Genomic DNA, 23992 nt, shown 5'->3' with positions numbered 1-23992 from the left:
TATATTCTTTGTAGGAGGTGACCTGAACAAGAGAGATCTGACTGTGTGAGACAAACACTTCCAAGCAGCACTTGACTCCGATTCAAAATATAATTATTGTAATTTGATAAAAATATAATAATAACTCATACATACAATGCTTTAGGGTTTGTAAAATACTTGATAGCTGATCCTTGCTGCAACCTATAAGTGTCCCCATTTTACAGATGAGAAAATGGAGGTTGTTATGTGTCTGAGCCAGGATTTGAACCTAGGTCTTCTAACACATTCACCTCTACAACAACACCACTCACTACTCTTTCTCACTCTAATCAGCAGAAACAATATCAAGCTCAATTCAATTTTCTTTAGTTGAATATTGTAAGGTGAGAAACAAAATCAGGGCTCCATGGAGAAGGATAGGGATAAAACCAAACCTCTAGAGTCCCATCTCAATCCAAGATTCTCCATTACTTTTCAGAGACCATGTGGCATTTTGTTCTAGACTTTGAGTAAGGAACCCTTGACTTCATCTTCTTCTAAAGATTTTTATTTACCAGTTGTCAGTCCAAAAGCAAATTTACAATGCCTGTAAAATGGGAATGCAAAAACACTATTCATCTCACTTGGGATATCTTTAGAATGCCTTCCCCATAGCTTACATGAAACTCAATTTTCAAAGAATTTTTTTTAAATCTTTCTCAGAAGACAATTAACTCAGTTTCTCAGAGAAAAAAAAAACAAAAAAGAAGCTTCCCCTTAGTTCTTTCTCTCCATGTACAACTCAGTTATCTCATCTGCAAAATGGAAACATGGATAGCACCCTCTTCACAGACTCTTCAAGGAAAAGATCAAGGCAGCTTGGTGGTATGCTAGATTTGGGTTCTGAGTTCAGATCCTACTGAATTCACTGTCTTTATGACCCTAGGCAAGTCACTTCAACTTTCGGCTTCATTTTCCTTTTCTATAAAATGGGATAATGATAGTCCCTACCCTCCAAGGGTCATTGTTTGTTCTTCAGTCTTTTTTGAAAATTTTGTTTATTTAAGGCAGTGGGGTTGGGAGTGATGTTCCCAAGGTCACACAGCTAGGCAATTACTAAGTGTCTGAGATGGCTTTGAACTCCAGTCCTTCTAACTCCAGGGCCAGCGTTCTATCCACTGCACCACCTAGCTACCCTTTGTCCTTTGTTCTTGAGGAAGACCTTGACTTCAGGGAGGTAATGCCATGATATGAATTGGATTTGAGTGAGGGGGTAATGTGCTGAGTCACCAACCTCACTTTTTCCTCTGGAGCCTTCTGGGTCCAGGAGCCAGATATGGATGGTCCTGGGTGTAAAACAATTAGGATTAAGTGACTTACCCAAGGTCGTCACATAATTAGCTGGTGACAAGTGTCTGAGGCTGCATTTGAATTCAAGTCCAGGGCCAGTGCTCTATGCACTGTACCACCTAGCTATATTATGAGAATAAAATGAGATAATATGTAATTTTTTTTTATTTTGCTAGCTATTGCCAGGCTATATGATGGCAATTATCGTACTAAGTTTATTGTTAAGTGTTACAAGATATGAAGTGTTGTTAATATCTGTTGCTTAATAAACAAGGACAAACAGGTGTGGGCAGTTTCAGGCTGTGGCAGCTGGGATGTTGTGATGAATAAGAGTGTATATAAAGCTGGAAAGTCTGTCTCTCCTGGGGCTGAGGCTGTCCAGGGAATACTGTACAAGGAACCCAGAAAAGCAGTAAGTAGATTTTATTTTCCACCCTATCACCATACCTTTAATTCTGAGTCCAGGATCTAATCAACCAGGTGACTGGCAATCTTCAAGTTATAATGAGTAAGGGGTGGGGCATAATATTCAGATGCTGGAGAAGGCCTTATTTCCCAAACAACTTTCTCCTGGACTTTCTCCAACCAGAAATGGGAATGGAGGCTTTTAGATTAGGGCTGGAGTAGCTGCTTAAATGCAAATCCCCAGAGATACCACTTTAATCTGTTATCAGTCCTTGACACTCTAGCATGAATAAATTCACCATCTTTTCTCCTGGGGAGATTTTGATTGGGAGACAGCAAGAAGACCCTGGGAACCAGAAAAGATGGATAGGAAAGGGAAGGAGCTATTGGAAAGTAGGGAAAAGTTCAGACGTGGGAGGTAGGGGCACAAAGTTCAGGTATTTGAAAATTTTCTGAGGACTGGTGCTGGTTAAAGATAAGATATTTAATGTAAGAGGTCCAAAATGACTCTGGCAGTCAATTTGTAGGTACATTGAATATTTATGTCATTGACAGTCCCAGACAGTGGAAAGATTAGCTTCTCAGGGAGAGTGCAGCTGTTTCCTTATTAGTAAATGGTTACCCCCCCCCAGAATCAGAGTTAGAAGGCACTTTAGGGGTACAGAGGGCAACTTATACCTCAGTAGCACAAAAGGTACAAGGTCATCTAACCATTAATGAATCTTCACTGAGAGCAGAATCCACGACCATGTGAGAAGCAGTTGAAAGGATGAGGTTATGGAGGAGGGTAGGGAGGGAGGGAGAAAAAAATTGTAAAACTCCAAACCTTGCAAAAAAAAATGATTGATAGAAATGACCATTGTATGTAATTGGAAAACAAATAAAATATTTATATAATGGGGGAAAAAAAGAAAAATTGGGATTGTTAGGCCTGCAGAAGAGGAGAATTGGGGTGGGAGGAAATATGAGGGCTCAGTTCAAATATTTGAAGATTTGTTAAATGGAGTAAGGATCAGACTTCTTCTGTAAGAGCAATGGGTAGAAGTTGCCAAGGGGAAATACCAATTTAGGCTTAATATTAAATTTTTTTTTCATGAAATATTGAGGTCAGACTACTTGTAAGGGATGCTGAGAGGGGAGGAGATGGTGTTCTCTTTCTAGCACTTAGATTTTGTGATTCTAGGATTCTAAGCTCCAGGGCATCAGATCCAAGGGCTAATGTGCCTATGATTTTCACTTTTTCCTTTGAAATCAACTGACAACATGAATGACATTTTCCTAATGACAGTCTCCTGAGTGAATGATTTCACACCATCAACTTATCATTTCTTTGCCGGTCAAGCTAAACCCACATGGGCAGAATGTCCTCACCTGCGCTTTCCTCCTTTTAATGGAAATAAAATGGATTTCGGTACCATTTCTGTTCTGGGTTGTGTTCTGTGTAGAAAGGAGGCTCCACTATCAAGAGTAGGTCTCTAATGCTGCCTGTGGAACTCTGCCCTCTTTGACCTGAATCAGAAAATAGGAACAATTAACTAGTCAAGAGGAGGGAAAAGCAGACAAATTTGTGTTTCATTTCGCCATCCCGTAAGAGAGGATCCAATATGGTGAGATGTTGAGAGCTCCTGAGATACTCACCTGAGCTGTTGCAATAAACTCTGAACTGGTCTCCTTCTTCTAATCAAATAAAAGTTCTTAATGCATGAGTTCTTACTTCAATGGAACAATTATTTCATAAGCACCTACTATGTGGTAGGCAATATAATAGGCACTAATTCATCACTTAGATGAATCTGTGATTTCATCACTATGGGCTATGGGCCAAAACCTAGCCATTCCTTTATTAAAGGACTGATTCCCCACCACCACCCCCAAAGCCATTGGTAATGAAGTTTTGTATGTAGAGAGCTTGGAAGACCTGAGTTCAAATCCCACTTCTGTCACATATTAGCTCATGGGACGCTGGGCAAGCCATTTAACCATTGTTTGCTTCAGTTTCCTCATTTGTAAAATGAGGTTAATAATAGTAACCACCTCCAGGTTTCCTATGGTTGGTGGGAAAAATAAAATGAGATAAATGGAAAGTGTTTATTTAGTACAGTGCCTAACTATATAAAAAAGCTGTTATAATTGTTGTTATTTTTGTTTTACTCACCTATTGGGTGGCTCAGAGGTTCTTCACTGCCAATAGAATAAAGTTTAAAATACCTTAGTTTGGTATTAAAGGGTCTCTACTACCTACAAAACTTAGAACCTTGGACTTGGGGTCAGAGATGAGCATTGAGCCCGGTGTTAAAGGACAGACAAGTTTAAATCCTGCCCTTAACACTTGTGCCCTGTGTGACCTTAGATCAGTCACCTATTTGCTCTTCTCCAAAATGGACAGCTGCAGCTTCCTTTACTAAATTTTGCTTCATTAGCTTGAAAGCTTGGGTGGGTGGAAGGAAATGTTGACCATGGATCAGCTCTGAGTCAGGGATAATTTCTAAAGTTTTCTGAAAGAAATGACCTTGGGAGAAGGCACTGGATGTCCCTGAAATTAGAGGGTCCACAGAATGAATGCTCCCTAGGGGCTTAACTTGAAAGATGTGCTAGCAGCCTGGTCTGATTTAAGATTCATCAGCAAAGATTCACTCAACTCTTGTCTCAATCCTGTCCCTGTGAGCAGTCGATGCAGGTTTATTTGCAGACAACCATGCAAATCTCACAGTCCTATCTGTAGCCGCCTGCGAATTACACTATACCTGGTTCTTTCATAATCAGCTAGCATTTGTTAAATGCTTACTACATGGAAAATACTGTGTTGAGTGCTATTAATATAGGAAGAGCGAAATTAAAAACTAAAACAAAAAATCACCACTCCTGTCTTCAAGGAGCTTACGGTTGTTTTTTTTGTTTTTTTTTAATGAATCCAAAACTTTAAGACAATCCATTTTGGTCTTCAAGATTGAATGAAAATGCTCTTAACTCATAATAATTTTTGAATTTATTTTTTCAATTATTTATTTATTATTGAGTGGCACCCCCCCCAAAAGAAAAAAGAAAACCCTTGTCATTGAGTATTGATGAAGGACCTTACCAGCACCATATAAAATGCAGAAGATAAAAAGTCATGCTCCCTTCCCAGTAGTTCTTGGTCTCAGTCTAGTGATGGAGATGCCATGTGAATAGCTAGATACAAACAAGCTCTACACAGGAGAAATTGAAGACAATCAGCAGAGAGAAGGCACTAACATTAAAAGAAGAACAAGGTATGCATAGTCATATGAGACAAATTCTCATATTGACTATGTTTTTAAAATGTGGATCTCATTTTGCTTCTTTCGTCCATTACCTCTCTGTCCCTGGAGGGAGTAGAAGACTTTGCATTTGTTCTACAGAATCATGATGAGCCATTGCATTGATCAGAGTTCCCAAACCTTTCACAGTTGTTTATTTTTATACTCCTCTTGTTAAGTTTATAGATTTATCTGATTCTGATTGGGGAAGCTAGATCTTACAGTAGATAGAGTACCAGTCCTGGAGTCAGGAGGATCTGAGTTCAAATTCAGCCCGAGACATTTGATACTATCTAAGTGACACTAGTGTGATCTTCGGTAAGTGTCTTGGGTAAGTGTCTTGTAACTTGGGTAAGATCACTAGTGTGATCTTGGGTAACTGTAACTTGGGTAAGTCACATCCAGGGCCATCTCCAGTCATCCTGATCCATATCTGGCCACTGGACCCAGATGGTTCCAGAGGAGAAAGTGAGGCTGGTGACTTAACACAATACCCTGTCACTCAAATCTAATTCACTTGCTTGTCAGGGTATCACCTCCTTGATGTCAAGGTCTTCTTCAAGAATGAAGGACAAACATTATCTTCAGCTGATACTGTTCTCTTCAGTCTACATCAGTTCAGATAAGTCTTTCCAAATTTCTCTGAAACCATCCATTTTATCATTTCTTATATCACAATAATATTACAAAATGTGAAAATAGATACAAGGTTTTGTTCAGTCATTTTCTAATCATTGGGAATCTTAGTTTCCATTTTTTGCCACTATAAAATTTTTTGCATTGCTTGGGCTTTTCTTCTTTCTTTGATCTCTTTGGGAAGGAGCTCACATTCTAATGAGAAAGAAAATTTTAAATTGGTACATTTGTTATCTTCAGTGACAGAGACAGGCTGCAGTTGATAAGCAAGCTGGGAGTCATCAGATTTCATCAGTAGGTACAGTGCTACTTAGTCTGGTGGTGCTTTAAACCCTCATTCTATAAGTGAGAAAAATGAGACTCACTGAGGGAACAAAAGACTTCGCTATAGGTAGCTTAGGTCTTCCTGACTCTAAGCCCAATGCTCTACCCACTTTATCACCTAGTTACTCTCATTTTACAAATGAGGAAATTTAAGTTTAAGTTGAGAATGTGACTTGCACAAAGTCAATGGTTATAGGCAAAAGCATGACTTGAAACTATACCTCCAGATTTCTGATCCAAGTGACTTTGTATCATACTTCTCCATCTTCTAGGAGGGTTGGATTGGAACTTAGAAGACTTAGCATGAATCCTACATAGACTCACCCTCTGGTTTTACAGATGAGGAAATTGAAGCTACAAGAAGTTGTGACTTGCCCAGGGTCACTTAGTAAGTGTGTGAGGCAGAGTTTGAAATTAAATTTTCCTGATCCCAAATTCATCCCTCTCTCCACTATTTTATCTAGCTCCCTTCACTCATTTACCATCTGACCTAAGGAACTTCACCTTTTTTGCCTTGCATTTATTTTTTTTAAGGATTTTTGCAAGGAAAATGGGGTTAAGTGGCTTGCCCAAGGCCACACAACTAGGTAATTATTAAGTGTCTGAGACCAGATTTGAACTTAGGTACTCCTGACTCCAGGACCAGCGCTCTATCCAATGCACCATCTAGACACCCCTCCTATTATCTTTTTGAATGAGAGAAATAACAATCACCTATCATTGGCTATGATGGCTCCCCACACTCATGTTTCATCAAATACCTGACAAACTTAAACTACGAGTATATAATTTAAGCATTATTTGCTGGAATCAAACCCTATTAATTTCCCCCAGGTACCTGCGGCAATAAACTGCTTAACTCAAGCACCTGAACAGTCTTACTCCTGAAGATGATACTTCATTCCAACTTGTTTGCTTACTTTCCAAATAGCAATCAAAGAGATGTGAGAGAAGCTTTGTGATGTATGCCATAATTTCTGTGGCCTCAGAACCTCTCCCAGAGACTCAGGAAGGAGAGTGAAACACATCTTTCATCTCAGTTCCCTGAGCCATTGATTTCTGACTTGGAAGGGACTTCAGAGATTGGGTTGTCCAATTTGTACTTGAAAATGAATCCCTTAAAAACATGCCCAAGTGTTCATCTAGTCTGAAGCCCTCTAGTTGGGGTGGGGGTGGGGGGGAGAAATCTCTACATAATGAGGCAGCTCATAGTGCATTTAGACAGCTCTAGTCATTAGAAAGATTTTCCTCCTCCTAAATTGACCTCTGCGCAATTTGCTTCCATTGTTCCTGGTTCTTCCCTCTGGATCCAAGCAGAATAAGTCTAATCTCTTTTCCAAATGATAATCTTTCAAATAATTGAAGAAAACCATTACACCTTTCTCAGGTCTTTTCTTCTTGAAAATAAACATTGCCAGTTTTTTCAGCTGATCTACATATGACCTCCCATTCACCATCTTGGTCATTGTCCTCTAAATAGTCCCTAGTAAGTCAGTGACCTTTCTAAAATATGGCTAGGGGCAGCTAGGTGGTGCCTGGCCCTGGATTCAGGAGCACCGGAGTTCAAATTTGGCCTCAGACACTTAATAATTACCTAGCTGTGTGGCCTTGGGCAAGCCAATTAACCCCATTGCCTTGCAAAAAAAAAAAAAAAACTAAAAATAAAACCCAAAATCTAAAATATGATGCCTAGATCTGAATGCAAGACTTCAGAAGTGGTTAGATGTGACTTCAAACAGTGACATTTCTCTCTCCAGTTCTGGGTATCATGCCTCTCTTGGACAACTTGAGAATGTGTTCATTTCTTGGCTACCATATGATACTATTGACTCATTTTGGGCTTTCATTTCACTTAAATGCCCAATTCAGTTTTACTCAGTGTTCCTAGTTGTTGTGCTTCATTTTTGAAAAGGAACAAAATGATATCACTATAGTGAGGTCCATGGCAATGTTTCTGAATGTGGCTGATTAGACCAATATGAGTTCAGAAACTCTACCACAGGTCAGTCACAAAGAGTGTGATCATTTGGGAAATGTCTCTTAAATTTGGGCATTTCATATTTCTTTTTAGCTACATAATTATAGTGCACAGCACCTTCTTTGAGGTGGGCATGCCATGCTGAGTGGTTCTGTGCCAGTGAATGCGGAAAAGGCTCACAATCAATTCCAAAGTTCTTGAGAGAGACCTTGAGGGTATCCTCGTATCATTTCTTCTGACCTCCAGTTTAACTCAAACAAGATATTGGTAAACAAAAAGTGGTATGTTGGTAAATAAATATTATGATTCTATAAGAAAAAATGAAAGTGAGGAATTTAGATAAAGATAGGAAGATGTATATGATCCAATACATTTGTACTCCTAGCACTTAGCACAGTTCTGAATATTGTAGCAACCTAGGAAATCTTGACTGACTGGCTAAATTGGTAATGCGAGAGTCTCAAGTCAGAAGGACTGATTAGGAGATTATTGCAACAGTACACCTGAGAAGTGATGAGATTCCAAAGCATTGGGTTTAGGAAATAAGACCATAGAAGAGGAAAGAAGGGAGAAATCTCCAAGATATGTCATGGATATAGGCAACTGATTGGATGGATGGAGACAGGGAGAGGATGAGAGGAATAGTGAATGTCTATGAGATTATAAACCTGGGAACCTAGAAAGATGATGATATTCTCAGCAAAAATAGAAAGTTTGGAGAGAGGTATTGATACCTCTCTTGGCTTGTCCAAGGTATTGATTTTTTTAAAAGAAAGATAATAAATCCTATTTTAGTAAAATGAGATTGAGATCCTATGGAACATGCACTTTAAAATGTCCAGTAGATGATGATGAGATAATAGGCACTGGAGAGATTAGGAGTGAATATGTAGATCTGGGAGTCATCTGCATACAAACTCTCAATGAACCCATGGGAACTAACTTGATCACTAGGAAAGAGTATAGACATAGAAGATAAGGGGCTCAGAACAAACCCCTTATCTGACCTGGGGGGCACCCACAGGTAAGGGGCAAGACAGGAATGATGATCCAGTCAAAACGACTGAGAAAAGGACTTTCAGGACAGTCTGAATTGAAAGAGTAGAGCAGTGATCCCAGAAAATCCCAGAGAATGCAAAGGAAGCTTTCCCATCTCTTTCTTCAGTTTCTTTCTCTGTTTGGGTTCCTGAGACAGGTTGGTTCCTCTCTTTACCTAACTTCTCCCCATAGTCTGTGTAGACCTGAAAACTATGCCAGCCTTGATGCTACTCAGTTTCAGTCTTCGTCTTGTCCTACCTTTGTAACTTGGGTTTAACCCTTAGGGAGAATTCTGTTCACTTAAACCAGTTTTTGAGAGAATAGCTAAAGGGGGAAACTGTGGCTCAGAAAGGTTAAGTGATAGCTAGGGAATTCCAGAAGTGGAATTTGAGTTCAGGTCTCTTTCTGACCCAAGTCAACCACTTTTAGGTTATCTAGCAATGAAGACAGTTGCCCTAAATGAATTCTTCCCCTCCCCTTCTCTTGAATTATCACTTGTCTATGTGGATCGCTTTAGTCTAATAATTCAATATTTGTCCTTTACCTCTTTCTTTGCACTATATAAACCCTACTAGTCTCCCCAGAGATATCTGAGGATAAATATAAAGAAGCAACCCTAAGAAAGGTGCTGGTGGCCCTGAACTAGGGGACTGAGGGGTAGGGGAGGTCAGAGTGAGAGTGACTATAGGGTAAGAGGAGAGAAAGGTAAGACAGAGGTGAGCAGAGCCTCACTTAGAGAAGTCTCTACCAGGGAGAAGGCTTCATGATCTCTGAGATCCCTCCCAACTCTAAATCTATAATTCTGTGATCATCTTATTTGTTATTTTCTTCCTCATCCTCTACACTGTCTTTCCCTATCTGGATATGCAAATCTCTAAATTTCCTTGAGTAGCAAATGACTAGGACACCTCTTCCTAGATTTGTGTGCACTCATTGATTAGTCCCTTGACATAGGTTGCTGCAATTGTTTTGAGAACAAGAAAAGTCCAATTTTTGACCTGCTTTGATTGAATGGATGAGATATTTGTCCAGCTGCCTGGCTTGCCTTCTCCGGCCATGTTCTCATAAGGCTGGTACATGGTCCCCAGTCACATGAGGCAGTCTTGTTTCTGACACTACACTGTCATTTAATAAAAAGAGAAAGCTGTTGACGTACATCATGGTAACTGAAATGTGCCAGTCCTGTAGCCAAGTTCTAGCCCCTAAGGTCCTTAGGATCTAATAAGGCTTAGGACCGTTAAGCAGCTGAAACAGATTTCTTCACATCTGCCAATCCAATTCTGATCCAGTGTAGAGAGGGGGATGGTACAAGATCTGTCTGCTTTGAGGTGGGGAATGATGCAAAATCTCCCACAACTGGTCAACAGTAGAGCAGCATTGGGTTTAGGAAATAAGACTATAGAAACGCTCCTTGGAGAACACATAGTGTCTTTGACTTTGGATTCCTGAGAAGCCTCGGTGATAGAGGTTTCCATTCAATGGTGGCTCATTGCTGAGACTATGTTCCCCAACTAGGTCTCCTGTAGTTTTCCAGCACTCCAAAACAATTATCTTAAGATAGTCAAGAGGATTGTGACAATATACAGAATTGAAGTTTGTTTTTAAGTAATATGTCCATATGGAGCATGAATGAAGGTCTGCGTTTTAGTTTTTATTCTACCATTCACTAGTTGCATCACTTGGGGCAAGTTCTATAATCTTTCAGTCTCAGTTTCTTTATCTGTAGAGTAGGGATGATAATACTTGTCATGAGTTGTCTCTGAAGAATTGACCTTTACCCAGAGCCCTGTGGATGTGCATAGGGAGTGTAAAAAGGCTACAACATATTACAAAGAAGGAATGACAGAGGTGAACCAGAGAGAAAATATCAAGAAAAGTTTTATACAAAAAGGAAAGTGGACTGGTCATGTGATGAAATAAAGACAATCAAGGGACAACTCCTTTGTTATTTTTGTGATGCCAAGAGAAGGGAAATCTCCCAACATGTTAAGTGATTCCCTGTGATGAACTTTGAGGTCATGAATAAGGGGCATCAAGATAATAGGTGTAAATCCTAACTCTATTACTCACCACCGTCAACATGTTAATTCACTTTTTTGGGCCTCAGTACTTTCATTTGTAAAATGTGAAGGGTTGAGCTAGATGTCCACTAAGGTGGACAACTCTAAATCTATGATCCTATAAAAGTTTTCACAAGGTGGGCAGCCCTAGAAAGGTTGCAAATCTGAATTGGAAAAATATCCTCATTGATGATATCATAGATTCATTTGAGGTCTTGAGGACCATCTTCATCTCATAACTTTTGTAAATTATAAGTAGCAATCAAAATTGGAGCAATGATTATTATGCATCCTATAGGCTATGGTTTATATTTAGAAACTTGTCCCAAAAGGCTTCGTTTACAAGAGCTAGATGGAACCTGTCCAAGTTAGGAAAATCCTCTAGGACCATTCAAAATAAACTTTATTGTTAAAATGCTTTAAAAGGAGGCCACAAATCATGAAAATGTGGTTACTTGTAATTTTTAATAAGCAGAATCAATGAGGGAATGAACCCATAAGAATATCAAACCATTCAGGTCCTTTAGAGCTTCACTGGAAAGACTTTTAAAAGCAAAAATAAGCAGCTGGATTATTCTCATGGGGATGGAGGTTCAGTTGTCTTATTTAGATTATTCAGATATACTTACAAATTTGTATAAGGTTAGCCTTCTTTCCGAATGTGTCCTTTGTAGAATTAACTTTTAGGTCTTAAATGAGTTAAGTGAGAACCATAATGATAAGCCTAGTTAAAGTTTATTCTTAGAAAAATAATTAGGAATTTGCAGCATCTTTAATCTTTTCATTTGCACTACTGGAGACCAGTAATTATGAACAATTTCAAATATGTGAGGTGAGAGACACCATTTTAAAACCTGTTTCCAAGAGCACACTTCTCATTGCCAAACTGAATTGCAAGTAGATCACCCTGGTTAATGCCAAGATTAACCAGTATAAGATTCTATTTCTCAACAAATTCAGATGCAGATTCTCCTTCCATGACCTTGTTACAAAATGTCTCTCTTGTGTCCTCTCCCTACTCCTTAGCAAATTATTTGAGTGAACAGGCACAAATCAGTTGTCATTCATGGTTAAGAATCAATGATGACTTTGTCCATTTAAGTTTTTAAAGTTTAATTTCATTTTGCATTTGACTCATTTTGCATACTTAACTTTTTATAGGATGCTTTTTTCTTATCTTCCTGGCTCTTAAGGTAATTTGAAATAACATCTCAAAAAAATCAAAACCATTTCATGATTTATTCTTTTTTCCCCTCCCCTTTTGATTTTCATAAATCTTTTGTAAAAGGGTTTTTTTGGGGGGGAGGAGGGGAGGATAATGAATAGGGAAAGGGAGTTCTGACTATATCCATTAATTAAGAGAAGTAATAGGACTTAGGACTTCAGACTTCAATCCATTCAACTCTATCATCTCAGCACCTGCCTCACAGCAGCTTAATTTGCTGAATAATTTCCCAGGGGTGCCTCACAAACCATGCCATTTTCCATTGCCTGTTAAGCATGTCATTGTGTCGGCTTGAGTGCTACAGACGTGTTACAGGTTGGTGAAGTTTTCGGTCCTTTCCTTGGAAACCTTTCTTTTATTAAGGTGCCACATTGCCCTATGCAATCCGGTCCTACCTATATATATCCTTGCACTACAACCGAGATTTACTTCCTCCCAGTGCAATGGTGACCAGTTATGAATACATGAATATGAAGGAAAGGAAGCATAACCTCAATCAACTCCTTCTAATCTAACAGATCTGGCTGGGACAGACAGTTTTGCAAATAGAGCAGCACAGCTGCCTTTGAAAATGCTAGGCATCTATTTGCAAATCATTTCCTTTACACAACAGGTTGAGATGAAGCAAATATATTTCAGGTTCCCTCCTGCCTATGACAGGTTTGCAGACACCTCCTTGTGTCATGACATTATAACGGGGCCATGCCTTTTATTTGGAGTTGGGTAGACTCACAATTGTGCTGGAGGAAGACTATGTCTGTGCTTTGGCATCTTTCTCTGAAAGATGTGATTGGGCTGTTGTTCTAGACTATGGTTTGGGAAGAATATGGTGTGTGATCTCCTGAGAGACAAACCAGGTTTTCTCAGCATTTTTTCATTTGAGTCAGGAAATCAGATGCCTTGAAATTGGTTGAAACAGTCAGCAAGGCAGAGATTTCTGCCTAACATAATGGGGCTTCAGAAGCAGCCAAGCCGAATGACTCCTGTAATGCAGAATGTGAATTGTCTTTGAAGCAATCAGCAGCAATAGGTAGAAGCTACCAGCAGGCAGATTTGATCATAATAAAGGACATCCTGGAAACAATCAGCTTAAGTTTAAATTCAGAAGACCTTAGAGGGCCTCATTTTATAGAAGAGGAAACTGAGGTAAAGAGAAATCAACTGATCTGCCTAAAGTCACACAAATAGAAGAGATATGAACTGAGATCCTCTGAATCCTGGGGCAGTGCACTTTCCATCAGACCCAAGGTAGATGATTGGGGGGCAGGGAATGACCTCAAAATAGTTAATTCACCTCAGTGAAGATATCCAATTAGCAGTTAGACTCTATACTTCTGTCTCGTTGGATGAATCACCAGCCATTCTCTTCATTCAACATGCAATCCTTCCCTTCTAGGCCATCCTCAACATCCCTCTTCAATTGTACCTTTTATAATACTTATTTTCCTTCAGGATTCATCTGGTGTCACCTCCTCTATGTAGCTTTCCTCAGTTATCTCAGTTGAATGTTTTCTCTCACTCCTAAAAGATACCTCTAACACATTGTTTAGATTTCTCTTTGACCCTCATCATTCTCTGCTTTGCATTGTATTTAACAGAGTAGATGGTGTATCCCCTTGGACCACCCTTTATATTACTTAGTAGAACCTGAATGCCTTATAGTCAGGAATTATATTTTTATTAATTTCATTTCTCTAATACTTACAGATATGGCTACATGTAAGATGAATGGGGTATTCCGGCATGGAAACTCCCTTTACAGCACAGGTTTAAAAAAAAAACTAGTAGGTGACAGAAGTGAGATCTGAGCCAAGGTCTCCCTCATTTCAAGTCTAATTTTAAGTCCAACACTCTGAACTAAGCACCCTGACTGCTGCCTTTCATAAAACAGGAAGATATTTTAATTAATTCAGTAGAAATGTATTTCTTTTGGAGGCAGTTAGGGGGTACATTGGATTGAATTCTGGTCCTGGAGTCAGAAAGTCTCATCTTATGATTTCAAAGTTGACCTTAGACACTGATTGACTGTGGAACCCTGTGCAAGTTACTTAACCCTGTTTGCCTCAGTTCCTCATCTATAAAATGAATTTGAGAAGGAAATGGCAAACTATGTCGCTATCTTTGCCAAGAAAGTCATAAAATAGATCATGAAAAGTCGCTCACTATTGAAAAATAACTGAACTACAAAGATATGGATTTTAATTCAACTGTCTAATGTCTTTTAGGCTAATGCCTCAGGTAGAAGTTTCTCTGAGGTTTTTTTTTTTTTTAACATCCAATATGCCTGACATTTCTTTAGCAATACTGACCCTATCAACAGTGAAGATCTTAAATTGAGATCTAGCAAAGTTGCCCCCCAAAATTAAAGTCAACTCCAATTTCATTTTGGATGGGTAGCAATCAGATAGATGGTGGGAGCTGTTTGTTTTCCTAGGAATGGAGAAGGGTTTGGTCTTGACTGTCCATGTGTAGGTAACTCTGATGTGTAGGTAATTTTGTTTTATTTGGGAAGAAACTGCCTAGAATCAGAAATTGTCTGTGCTGAAAAGCAGAATATGACATCCTGTGAACTAAAGGAGACCATGTTGGGATTGAACCTTAAGCCTATGTGTGGTAAGCATACTATTCTATTCCATGTCAATTGACCCCACTGGTCCAATATCCTTGACCATATGGACTCATCATCCTGACCCACTTTCTGGGTGGGTTAGCCCATGCCTTGGACCATTTTTTGTAGGCATAACCCTTCTCTCTCATACTCTGTGTCTTCATCTCTTGAGGGTCTTGCCCTCCAATTTCAGCATCTTTTACAAAAAACAAATATGCAAATAGCAAATCTTTGAAATGATAAAAATATTACTGATTTTCCTTTTTAAGATCTCTCATTACTAATTTCTTAGGCACTTCTATTGAATTTTTTTATGTAACATTGTGCATATTGCTCTGGGTCTTTTCCCACTTCTAGGCTGTAAGACAAAAGGACAGGTACTAATTTATCTATATAACTCAAGTATTTGACTGTATTCGTATAATAATAGCTCATTTATGTCAGGCTTTAGGTTGGTAGTATAAATTTTCTTCATAATCAAGTTAACCCATAGTAAATCATGAGAAACTGACATTCCCAGTTGTTTATGTACCCTCCTCTCACACCTGCTTTCCAACTTTTATTTATGCACTGTTGGAGTATATGCACTGTGTTGTTTGTATTCCCAAAGATTAACGCAATGTCTAGTACATAGTGCTTCATAAATACTTAATTTTTCTCTCTTAAGTATTCATCTAGTTTCCCTCATCCTCCCCCAAATGTGTGATGAGCTGTGACCAAGAAACTCAAAATCCTTTTTATCATGTAATGAAGTACAACATGAGGTTGGATAGCCTGCTGTAATCAGAAACACCTGAGCAGGAATTTCACCATTTCTCCCTAAAAAGGGAGAGTGCTTGGTAACACCACACACCCACTTCTTAGGTCTTTGTTTCTAGTTGTCCCTGACATGTCTCTTTGATTCATGAAATCCTATTTTTGATAGGTTATCTAAATGGGTCTTCAATGAAGCAATTTGGATTTGTTTTAAATCAGCAGAAGATTGGATCCCAAGAGGTAGACAGAAGGGGATAAATTGTTCTAGCCAATCCTTGAGGCAGTTACCCAACAATGTCCACCCCTAGCTATTTATCAACTTGGTTCTCATTTATGGAATGTATAACATCATATACCTCATTATGGCTGAAGACTTTGCTTCATGTCTTCTGTGCCTATTCCACTCTCAGGGATCTTTTGTATTCAATTGGAGATTTGGGGGAACTCTTCCCCTTTACCACTTCCTCTTTCTGACGTCTCATTCATTTCTTTTACAACAGAAGAACTCAAAGAGAAGTTGAAAGACTATGTGGACAAGGTGAATGCTCACAAGCCTGGCTTCATTAAGGTTGTTCGTCATAGCAAGCAAGAAGGGTTGATTCGTTCTCGTGTAAGTGGCTGGCGAGCAGCCACAGCTCCAGTAGTTGCTCTCTTTGATGCCCATGTGGAGTTCAATGTTGGCTGGTAAGTGCCAAAATTTCTATCACCCCTCTGAGGCTTTCTATGAAAGGATCGTGGAGGCATCATTGGTTTGATTCTGATCTGTACAACTTTTTCCTCACATGTTGGGGAGCATGAGCTGGAGATGGTACCTTTGTTTGAGTAAAGTGGTTTAAGTGGTGATAGCATGATTGCTAATGAACAACATAAATTTGCTGGGGTAGGTAGAATATCTATGGTTGTGAGCCATATACCCTTGTAGAAAACATTCCTAATAAACACTGATGTCCTAAAAATTGGGGCTTTCTTACTAAGTCTACATTGTTCCAAAAAAAGGTTAATATTAATAGGAGGCAGAGTGATACAGTGGAAAGAGAACTGGATTCTCTGGATTTAGGTTCAAATCTCATTTCTGCAACTTACTACTTATGGAATAAGACCATGAGTAATTAACTTTACCTTTGGGTCTCAGATTCTTCATCTGTAAAAGGAGGGCATTAATCTATAAATCTATACTCCTAGGATATTGGTGATATTGATTGTTAGGGACTGTTGTGTATGGGAGCACTGTAAATTATCTTCATCTGGTGTCCTTGAGCACCAGAGCCTTATCTTACTAAGTGCCACAGGAGTGGGAGTGGATTAGAGACTGGAGAGATATTTAAGCACTTGTATTTTGGTAAATAAATGGAGACCTTGGTATATAAGGAGAAATTTATCTTCCTTGTCTCCAGCCCCTCTAATGCTTGCCTGGGGAAGATTGAGGGAATCCAGAATGGGACTCAATATAAGAGTCTGGAAGAAGCATGCTAAGTTTGAAACCAGAAAAATTTGGATTCAAATCTTGCCACAATCACTTCCTGTCTCTGAACTTAGTTCCCTGATCAATAAAACTGAAATAATCAAACCCATTGTACTTGCCTCACAAGTCTATGGTTACACTTAAAAGAGATTATACATACATATATATATATATGTATATGTATATGTATATGTATATATAAAAAGTATTTTATAAACTTTAAAGTACCATGTAAATATTAACTATTATTACCATTGCTATAAATATTATAGCAGCTCACAATTATATGGAGTGTTTATATAGTGCATTTGATATGCCAAGCACTCTGATGAGCATGTTCTTCATTGTTGTATCAAATACCACAATTGTCCTGAGAGATAAGTATTATTAATATTTTCATTTTATAGATTGAAACAGAAAGAGATTAAATGACTTGCCTAGAGTCACACAGTTAGGAAGTATCTGAGACTGGATTTGAAATCAGAGCTTCTTGAGATCTACTGTTCTATCCATTATACCACCAACTGCTTCCTGGAAATGCTAAGCAGGGACTTCACTTTTTAAATGAATTTTTCAGCATAGCTGTGAAGTGGGAAATGAATGTATCATTATGCCCATTTTGTGAATGAATAAATGGAGACTTGGAAAGAGGGAATGACTTATTCAAGACCACATAGGTATATAATAAAACCTAAACTGGAACCCACTTCTTCTGACTTCACATTTGGGGTTCTTTTCATTAGAACATTCAAGAAACAGAAAGAAACAACAAACAATTTTCTTCTGAGTTACAGACTAGATCTGAGCTTGTTTTCCTATAACTCAAGAAAAATGAAGATTGCTGCTAACAGTTTTTTATGATTAAAGTTCCTGCTTGGCATTTCCAGCCATTTACAAGCCATTTTCATTGAATTTATGGTCAGGATAGGAGAGGGAATTGGATTATTTAAAGCTGATTTGAATAAACAATTATGCAGGAAATCTAATGCTAATGAGTAGAGGCCTTCTGTAGAAACACATTAATCATTATGAGTCAACAGGTATATTGAAGCTGTCATTGATAGGCCCCCAAGTCTTATTCCTCTTTGGGGCTTTTCAACTGTTCTTCTCAGCCTATGTCTTGAGGGTTGAAGGAGTCAGAGATGCTAAGTAAAATCAGAGAGGCAGAGAGACAGAAAGAGACCCAGGAATAGGAGAGAGAGAGAGAGAGAGAGAGAGAGAGAGAGAGAGAGAGAGAGAGAGAGAGAGAGAGAGAGAGAGAGAAGGAAAGACATAGGATAGATTATTGTCTTAAAATATCTAAAGGGATAAGTTATGGAAAAGGAATTAGATTATGTTCCCCTTAGATCCAAAAAAAGGAAAGCAAGGACCAGCTGAGAGGTATTGTGATATGATGAAAATCAACTGGATATGGAGACAGAAGTTCCGGGTTTGAATCTCAACTCTAGCCCTTAGCATATGTGTTATTTTGACCTAATCATTCACCTCCTCCCCCCATCCCCTTCTCTCTAGGCTTTTGTTTCCATATTTGAAAAATGAAGGGAATTAGATTATAAGATTTATGATTTTCCTTCAGATTTTAAATTTAAAGCTTTTCAATCCTATGAAATACAGTTAACCATACTTTGATTCAGAATAGGGAAGAAATTTTTGGTGTTGTTGGGTCAAAAGGTAGGCATGGTTTCCTAACTTTGGGGGCACATTTTCATATTGCTTCCTAGAAATGTTGATCCAATTTACCAGTGCTTTTTAGTGTGCCTGTTTTCCCTTGGTCTCAACACGGGAGAGTTTTCTGTCATCTTTGCCAATCTGATGAATGTGAAATGGAATCACAGAGTTGCTTTAATTTACATTTCTCTAATCATTAGTGAATTGGAGCATTTTTAGAAAAAATATAGTTGTTGTCAGATTGGATTTCTAAAGAGGAATTTCTTAACAATGAGAGCTCTTCAAAATTGGAATGGGCTGCTTTGGAAGGTAGTATTTTTCTATCCCTGAAGACATTCAATGAGAAATTTGGATGATTAGTTGCCAAAGAGGTAGCAAAGGAGATTCATAAGCAGGTATGGGTAGAAATAGATGACTTATGGCCTCCCTTCTAGCTTGAAGATTTGATGATTCTATGAATACCATACAGTGACAACTGACAAAAAGAAATTTTTCTGGATCTCAATTTCTTCTACCAGTTCTGATAATACACATTCATACTTGACTTAAGAATTTTTCCCTCATTGGGGCAGCTAGATGGCACAATGGATAGAGTTGGGGCCTAGAGTTAGGAAGACTTATCTTCTTGAGTTCAAATTCAGCTTCAGATACTTAATAGTTGTGTGACCCTAGGTAAGTCACTTACCCCTCAGTTTCCTCATCTGTAAAATAAGGGAGAGGAGGAAATGGCAAATTACTCCAGTATCTCTGTAAGAAAGCCCCAAATGGAGGCTCAAAGAGTAAGATGTGATTGAAAACGATGGAACACAAACATGCCTTAATAATGTATTGTGCATTTGTATAAAACCAAAGCTAAAAGTTACTCATTCCTCTGAAAACTAAAATTTTCTTTTTTTCTCTTCTTGAGAACAATATTGGAAAAAAGAACCAGAGCTGGATTGGTTTGTTTTAGTTATCATGAAGTAAGGATGCCAGATTATCTTAATACCCTGCTCATACACACACACACACACACACACACACACACACACACACATATATATATATATATGATGCAAGGCAAATAGGGTTAAGTGGCTTGCCCAAGGTCATACAGCTAGGTAATTATTAAGTGTCTGAGGCTGGATTTGAACTCAGGTACTCCTGACTCCGGGGCTGGTGCTCTACCCACTGTGCCACCTAGCCATCCCCATTGATCATATATTTTAAAAAATATATATTTAAAAACATAAGTGGAAATGGAGTAATTATTCTAATTTTATGAGAGAGAGAATAACTTAGAATCTACAGGATCTAGGCCACTGAGTGGACTTGACTTTGTTTCTTATTAAAGGGATGATTTTAAACATAGAAAAGGAAGCTATGGTCAGTAACAGACAACATGGTCTCATCAGGAGGTGGTTATGTCAAACTAACATCAGTCATTCTTTTGAAGAAGTTACTAGTCTAATAGATCAGGGGAATGCCATATATGTGATAAGTATGAACATTGATAAAGTATTTGACAAAGTCTTTCATGCTATACTCAGTACAAGTTGGAAAGATGTAGCTAGATGATCAACAAAGAGAGGTGAACCTGGAACTGGCTGAATAATGGGTCCATAATGTATTATTACAAAAAGGCAAATTTTAGTTCTCTATAAGGATAAATTTTTTCAGCCATTAGAGTTGATTTAAAGGAGATGAGTTGCTTTGGGAAAGAAGGGTCTCAGGAAAATTTTAGATTTTTTTCAGAATGCAGTAGAGGAGGTTGATGTTTAGGCTGCCTTGACTAGATCACTTTTGACACCCATCCAACTCATAATCTTAGTAAAATTACTTTCCTTTGTTCCCAAGGGGATCTCTAAATTTGCTTTTTTTGCTGGTTCCATTCCACAACCCTTTGTCAGAGGATTATTAACCTGAACCTTTGTCCCATTAGAGAAGAAAAGACTTAGAACAGATTATTGTCTTAAAATATCTAAAGGGTTAAGTTATGGAAGAGGGATTAGATTTATCCCCCTTAGATCCAAAAGAGGAAAGGAAGGACCACCTGAGAGGTACTGTGATATGATGAAAATATCCCCAGCAGTAGCTATCTCTCTGCCTTCTTCCCCACCCAGGGCAGAACCTGTGCTCACCAGGATAAAAGAAAACCGGAAGCGGATCATTTCTCCCTCCTTTGACAATATCAAATATGACAATTTTGAGATTGAAGAGTATCCCCTGGCTGCACAAGGCTTTGATTGGGAACTTTGGTGTCGCTATTTAAATCCTCCCAAGTCCTGGTGGAAGTTGGACAATTCAACTGCTCCAATAAGGTATGTGTTGGTAATGATAGCCCTTTTGCCCTTCCAATATACAGATGGGTTTTCTGTTTCCATCCACTCCTGGAAGCCATTTAGCCCCTGGTTCAAGATAGGTTGAGGTTTACCAATCCCAAAATTACTCTGATTCTTTGATTATCAACTATAGGTCCCAGGCTAAACTAACTTGGTCATTAATTGGATCCTGATTGGCTCCAAATGAGTGTAAATAGCAATTGTTTCTGTTTTGGTCAAAAAACTCTGAGGGTCCTCTCCTTTCAGATTGATTTTTTTTGATTGTATAAAAGAGATATTGACTTCTTTCTGCTTCATTTCTTTTTTACATACCTTGAGTTGCCTTAGTCAAACTGAGGCCTGATAAAGACCTTAACATAAAAAGTCCAAGGTTTCCCACTGTATTCAGCGTCATCTCCAGTTGTCCTGATCCATATCTGGTCATTGATCCCAGAAGGCTCTGGAGGAGAGAGTGAGGCTGGTGACTTGCATAGCCCTTCCTTCCTTAAGTTTATTTCCCATGATCATCTTTGCCATGATGTCATGGTCTTCTTCAGATCAAAGGACAGACAACAATCCCTTCCCATTGGCTAATCTGCTCCCATCCATCAATTCTATTCTCAGCTAGTGAGATAAAGGACATAAGAAAATGCTGGGCCAGGATCCTGGGTCTTTTCCTGAGAGTAAAGCAACTAAAATTTCACCAGCAGAAAATGAGACTGCCAGCTGCCTTTCAAAGCTCCAAATCATCTCTGCTTTTGCTATCTTTTGTGTTATCAACTGGAAAATACAATATATTGGATTGGGTAGATTTAGCTTCTGATGAGTCAAAACCCATAAAAAAAATTAAGCCCTACAAGACAGTTACTATGTTCTTTGTTAATAGGGACTCATGTTATCATCACCATTCTCAGTTGTGGTCTGATAGCTTAATAGTGTATTTTTTAAAAATATTGTCACAATGACGAACTTTTAAGAGGCATAATGGAAGAGGTCCTGGACCTGGCTTTGGACAAGTCAGTTCTCCTTTTTTATTCACACTTTTTCCATATAGAAAATGAGAATAATAACTCTTATTCTACCTCTGTTCCATCTGGCATTGGTATGAGGAGCAAATGATATAAAGTTCTTTGTAACATGGAGTTCTACACTAAAATTCAATTTGTTTCACCAAACATTTATTGAATAACTTGTGAAATGTGATAATTGGCATTAGATGGCACATCAGAACTGGAGTGAGAAGGAATTGAGTTCAAGTGAGACCTCAGATACTGTGAGACCCTGGGCAAATCATTGAATCCTGTTTTCTCTGTGTCTTCATCGGTAAAATGAACTAGAGAAAGAAATAACAAATCTCTCTAGTGTCTTTGCCAAAAATAAAAAACCCTAAAAGGGATCACAAAGTGTTTGACATGAATGAAAAGCAACTAAAAAGTGTAATGATAATAACTGGCATATATTTAGTGCTTTAAGGTCTTCAAAGGATTTCACATATGTTTTCTCATCTAAATATCACAACCATTTTGTAAAGTGTGTGCCTCTACTTTTATTATCCCCATTTTACATGTGACAAAATTGAGGTTCAGAGATGTGTCTTGGTTAGGGTCACACAGCTACCAAGTGTTTGAGATGAGATTCAAACTCAGGTCTTTTTAACTCCAGGCTCAGTATTTGATTAGCTATGGTGCTCTCTCTCTCTAAATGTATGATACTCTATTTGGTGATATAAAGGCACAAATGCAATAAGAGTTTCTTCCATCAAGGAACAAACATTCTATTGAGAGGGTATAATATATGCATAGTTAAGTAAATAGAAAATGTTTAAACAGTAAACACAAAAGAAGCCAAAAGACTGTGGTTCAACTTTCACTTCTGGTACATATGGACTGCATAATTCTAACCAAGTCACTCAGGTAATTTGGTGAAACATTGGGCCTGGAATCAGATCTAAGCTCAGAACTGCCCTCTAACACTTACTGGTTGTATGACATTAGACTAGTCATTTCACTTCATTTTTCTTATCTACAAAATGGATATAATAATAGTACCTATCAGGGCTGGGAGAATAAAATGAAAAGTTATTAGGAAAATCTAGTGAAAGTCTTATTATGTTATATAAGACTTTGCAATTATTGATTCAATTATTCATTTAATTTAGTTAATTAAAAATTTTAAATTTAATTAAATTTTAATTCATTAATTTAATTATTGGTTATTAATAACCTCTGTGCTCTAAGTAATTCTCTAAGGCTGTAAGTTGTAAAGATAGTGCCAACCTGTCTTGATAGATTAGAAAACTCTGGATGTTTTCTATAATAATGAAACTACACATCAAGTCTCAGTATCTCATATTACCTAAAATGTATTTAGTTGCGTATATGTCTTAATAAGAAATATAAAATGGAAGTTCCTTGATGGTAGTAGGAACAGTTCCTTTTATCTTTTCATTTCCAGGTCTGACATACTATGTGATAGTAGCTGTTTCATATGTGATTGTGAAATGGAATTGGATTGAATTGGGTCAATTAAGGCAAGCCATTTTCTCAAAGAGAGGCAGAGCTAGAGTTGAGATCACTGTAATGCCAGCCAAGCAAGACAACCATGATCACTAAAAGTAGATGAGAGCCAAGATAGAAGATTTAATCAGATATAATCAATTCTCAGAGCTCATACAAGGTTCCATCTTGGAACCTGACAAGATGGAAAACAACCTAGAAAGTTTGATGCTTCTTTCTTTAAAAAGAAAAGATGCTTATTAAATGCTTTATTAAATTAATGCTTTTAAAAACATCATTGTCACTTTACTATCACTCCACCAGATTCAATTTATCCATCCTTTATAGTAAAGACTGTTGTTGTTCAGTCACTTTTCAGTAGTGTCCAAGTCTTTGTGACTCATTTGGGATTTTCTTGGCAAGGATACTGGAGTGATTTGCCATTTCT

General features: G+C 38.1%; 1 protein-coding gene across 2 annotated transcripts in view; it reads left to right on the top strand.

Moving 5' to 3' along the window:
• The window catches only part of GALNT18 (polypeptide N-acetylgalactosaminyltransferase 18), a 452134-nt gene that overhangs the window by 282174 nt on the left and 145968 nt on the right, over positions 1 to 23992 (top strand). For both annotated transcript variants that reach the window (XM_074230318.1, XM_074230319.1), the window contains 2 exons: positions 16120 to 16303; positions 20852 to 21049. In XM_074230318.1, the coding sequence (XP_074086419.1) occupies positions 16120 to 16303; positions 20852 to 21049 (382 nt within the window). The remainder of the gene's footprint in view (positions 1 to 16119; positions 16304 to 20851; positions 21050 to 23992) is intronic.

Source organism: Macrotis lagotis, chromosome 3, assembly GCF_037893015.1.
Source record: "Macrotis lagotis isolate mMagLag1 chromosome 3, bilby.v1.9.chrom.fasta, whole genome shotgun sequence".
Lineage (NCBI taxonomy): Eukaryota > Metazoa > Chordata > Mammalia > Peramelemorphia > Peramelidae > Macrotis > Macrotis lagotis.
The sequence above is the reverse complement of the archived record's forward strand: the minus strand, read 5'-3'. Positions and strand labels throughout refer to the sequence as shown.